Source organism: Rhinopithecus bieti, unplaced genomic scaffold (genome assembly GCF_001698545.2).
Source record: "Rhinopithecus bieti isolate Rb0 unplaced genomic scaffold, ASM169854v2 scaffold_20175, whole genome shotgun sequence".
NCBI classification, from domain to species: Eukaryota; Metazoa; Chordata; class Mammalia; order Primates; family Cercopithecidae; genus Rhinopithecus; species Rhinopithecus bieti.
Window position 1 is genome coordinate 1,777,037 of NW_016809984.1, and position 2,676 is coordinate 1,779,712.

The 2,676-nt window shown below is 43.1% G+C and overlaps 1 protein-coding gene across 3 annotated transcripts in view; it reads right to left on the minus strand.

Moving 5' to 3' along the window:
• Positions 1–1,641: 1,641 nt before the first annotated feature.
• Positions 1,642–2,676, minus strand: part of PRSS58 (serine protease 58) — a 6,851-nt gene continuing 5,816 nt past the window's right edge. For all 3 annotated transcript variants that reach the window (XM_017891040.1, XM_017891039.1, XM_017891041.1), the window contains exons 5-6: positions 1,979–2,118; positions 1,642–1,877 (exon numbers count right to left, since the gene is read on the minus strand). In XM_017891040.1, the coding sequence (XP_017746529.1) occupies positions 1,728–1,877; positions 1,979–2,118 (290 nt within the window). In that variant the 3' untranslated portion in view covers positions 1,642–1,727. The remainder of the gene's footprint in view (positions 1,878–1,978; positions 2,119–2,676) is intronic.

A 2,676-nucleotide genomic window follows, 5' to 3' on the forward strand; every position in this document is an offset into this window, starting at 1 on the left:
ATCTCCTGACCTCGTGATTTGCCTGCCTCAGCCTCCCAAAGTGCTGGGATTACAGGCATGAGCCACCGCACCTGGCCTCATTTTTTCTTTTTTTTTCCCTAACAAAGAGCATACAGAAATATTAAGCTGGAAACTTGCATGGGGGGATGCCTGCAGCTACACCAAAAGAAAAGGTGTACCTGGGGGCCAGGCATGTCCACCATGGAAGCTCCATCTTCCCTTTTTTGTTAGCACATGTACAGTAAGAAAGAAATGGGCAGCATGGTGCAGCTCAGGCCAGAGAGAGTAGCTACTTGTCCTCACTCAAAATAACATATTCTGAATTTAGATTTTCTTTCACCTGTCACTGTTACTGTCCTAGCATCACATTCCTTGGATTCTCTGAATGCCTTATTGCATTCCACACAAAAATGATGTGTTCTCCAACCAAGGAGGTCACCTCACAGTGCTAGTGGAGTCTTATGGATAGTGGTAATGCTCAAGGAATCCAGTGACCTTGCCATGTTTCACCATCTAGGATCAGCTGGTCTTATACAATATCACTATGATCTATTGAAATCTTAGGACCAGCTCAAGTTGGGAGACATCTTTAGAGGCTCAGGTGCTCCTCTGAAAAATGGCCTCCAAACCATTTTTCTCCCAGACTAAAATTTCAGTTAATAAAATACGTGAAGATGAAGCTCTCACAGTTGCACTTAATAATTCACACTCAAAATTTAGCTTCTCAACCCTGCAAACTAGGCATTACTGATTTAGGGGTTTTAGAGCCCTGGAGAGATCAAGTCTTCCTACTGCAACTTCTGCTTCCTGCGGTGGTTCTCTTCTTCCCTAGCTGGGCTGAAAGACTCCGGTAGTCCACTTGTAGCAGCCACAGGCTGAACTCTCTAAAATCTGTTCTTGTTTTTGTTTTTTTAAATACCCAGCCAACTGGCCAAAAAACCCCCCCCCCCCCCCGCCCCCCGCCGTAAAACTATCAATTAAAACTCTCAGGAGGTAACAGACTGCAGGGTGAAGTGAAAAGAGAAGGAAGGAAGGGAGGAAAATACTCTAGAGTGAGAAAGTGGAGTTCCTGGGCAACTAGCTTTATATAAAAGGCAAGTATGTACTAGGAAAATCTGTCATTGATTTCCCATTTATCTGCTGTGCCATAAACCTCAGTCAACTCTTATAGTAACTCTTCATGTCTCCAACAAACACCCAGAATCCTGCAAAATGAATGACCAGAATCCATCTACGGCATTGAGAGCTGTAAGGGCAAGGAGAAGTTAGTGTAACACCTCCCTCTCACCTTTTCCCTCCCCTACACTTCTATTTAGATTACTCTTTATTAGACTTTCTTTTTGCAATCAGCATAGTAATGTGCCAAAATCACACATCGTCTCATGGCTGTGGGGTGGTCTTTATTTTATGTCAGTTACCAATTCGTTACAGAGAACATAATTCCCACTTCATAAACTTCAGTTATCTAAGGAATTTTGGGTTTTCCATTCTTATCTAGAAGGCAAGAAGGGTTGTTATGAATAATCACAGTGAAGATATGTACAAGTAAAACTGCTCAAGCACCCATTCTGTTTAGCAGAAGTGAGACAGGTATGCAGTGAAGTGAGACAGGTAGCAGAAGTGAGACAAGTGAGACAGGGGCAATGTAAGGAATTAATTTATATTCAATTCTAAAGCTGAACGATGGGGACAAGCCATGTCACATGGTCCACAACTGCCGCAGGAGCTCAGTTATTTTGGATTACATTTTCAATCCAGGGTATATAGTAAAAAATTTTGGCATAGATGCCAACATCGGCTCTCAAAACACATCCATCCGCAAAAGACAGGATTCCTTGAAGTATCCCGTTGCAGATTGCCGGGGCAGCAGAAACTTCCTGCCAGGAAAACAATGATAACAGCAACAGAAAAGCAGGTTATCTTTCTGGCAAGACAGAAGGAAGAAAATGGGAAAATTAAAGCATGGAGAGTATTTTACCTTGCAGGGCTGCCTCCTTCCTGGCACGATGCCCACACACAGCATATTTTCCTTGATGTTGTAGGTTTGATAGGCATCGCGGCACTGAGGCTTGGAGATTACAGAGATGTTCACAGTTTGCAGTGAATCAGGCTCCTTGTCTAAAGAAAAGACAGAAGTCAAACTTCCTTAAGAGTTCTCTTAGGTATTAAACCTTCTTTTAAAAAACTTTTCTTCTCCTACCATCAGAAATTAGAAGAGATCAAACATTCAGAGAAATCAGAACTGTGGCAGTTAGGACAACGAAGGTACAGGAGATGATCAGATTAACAATTTCTTATGATGCAAATGTCTGACCTTATAAAAGCGATCAAATTCTTGGAAGTTGTATGTAAATATGAGACACTCCTGCAATGAAATGAAACACTTTGTTTTAAACTTTTTTGGGCACAGTGGCTCACGCCTGTAATCCCAGCACTTTGGGAGGCCGAGACAGGCAGATCACCTGAGGTCAGGAGTTTGAGACCAGCTTGGCCAACATGGTAAAACCCTTTCTCTACTAAAAGTAGAAAATTACCTGGGTGTGGTGCTGAGGGCCTGTAATCCCAGCTACTTGGGAGGCAGGAGAATCACTGGAATTTGAGAGGTGGAGGTTGCTGTGAGCTGAGACCCTGCCATTGCACTCCAGCCTGGGTGACAAGAGTGAGACTCCATCTCAA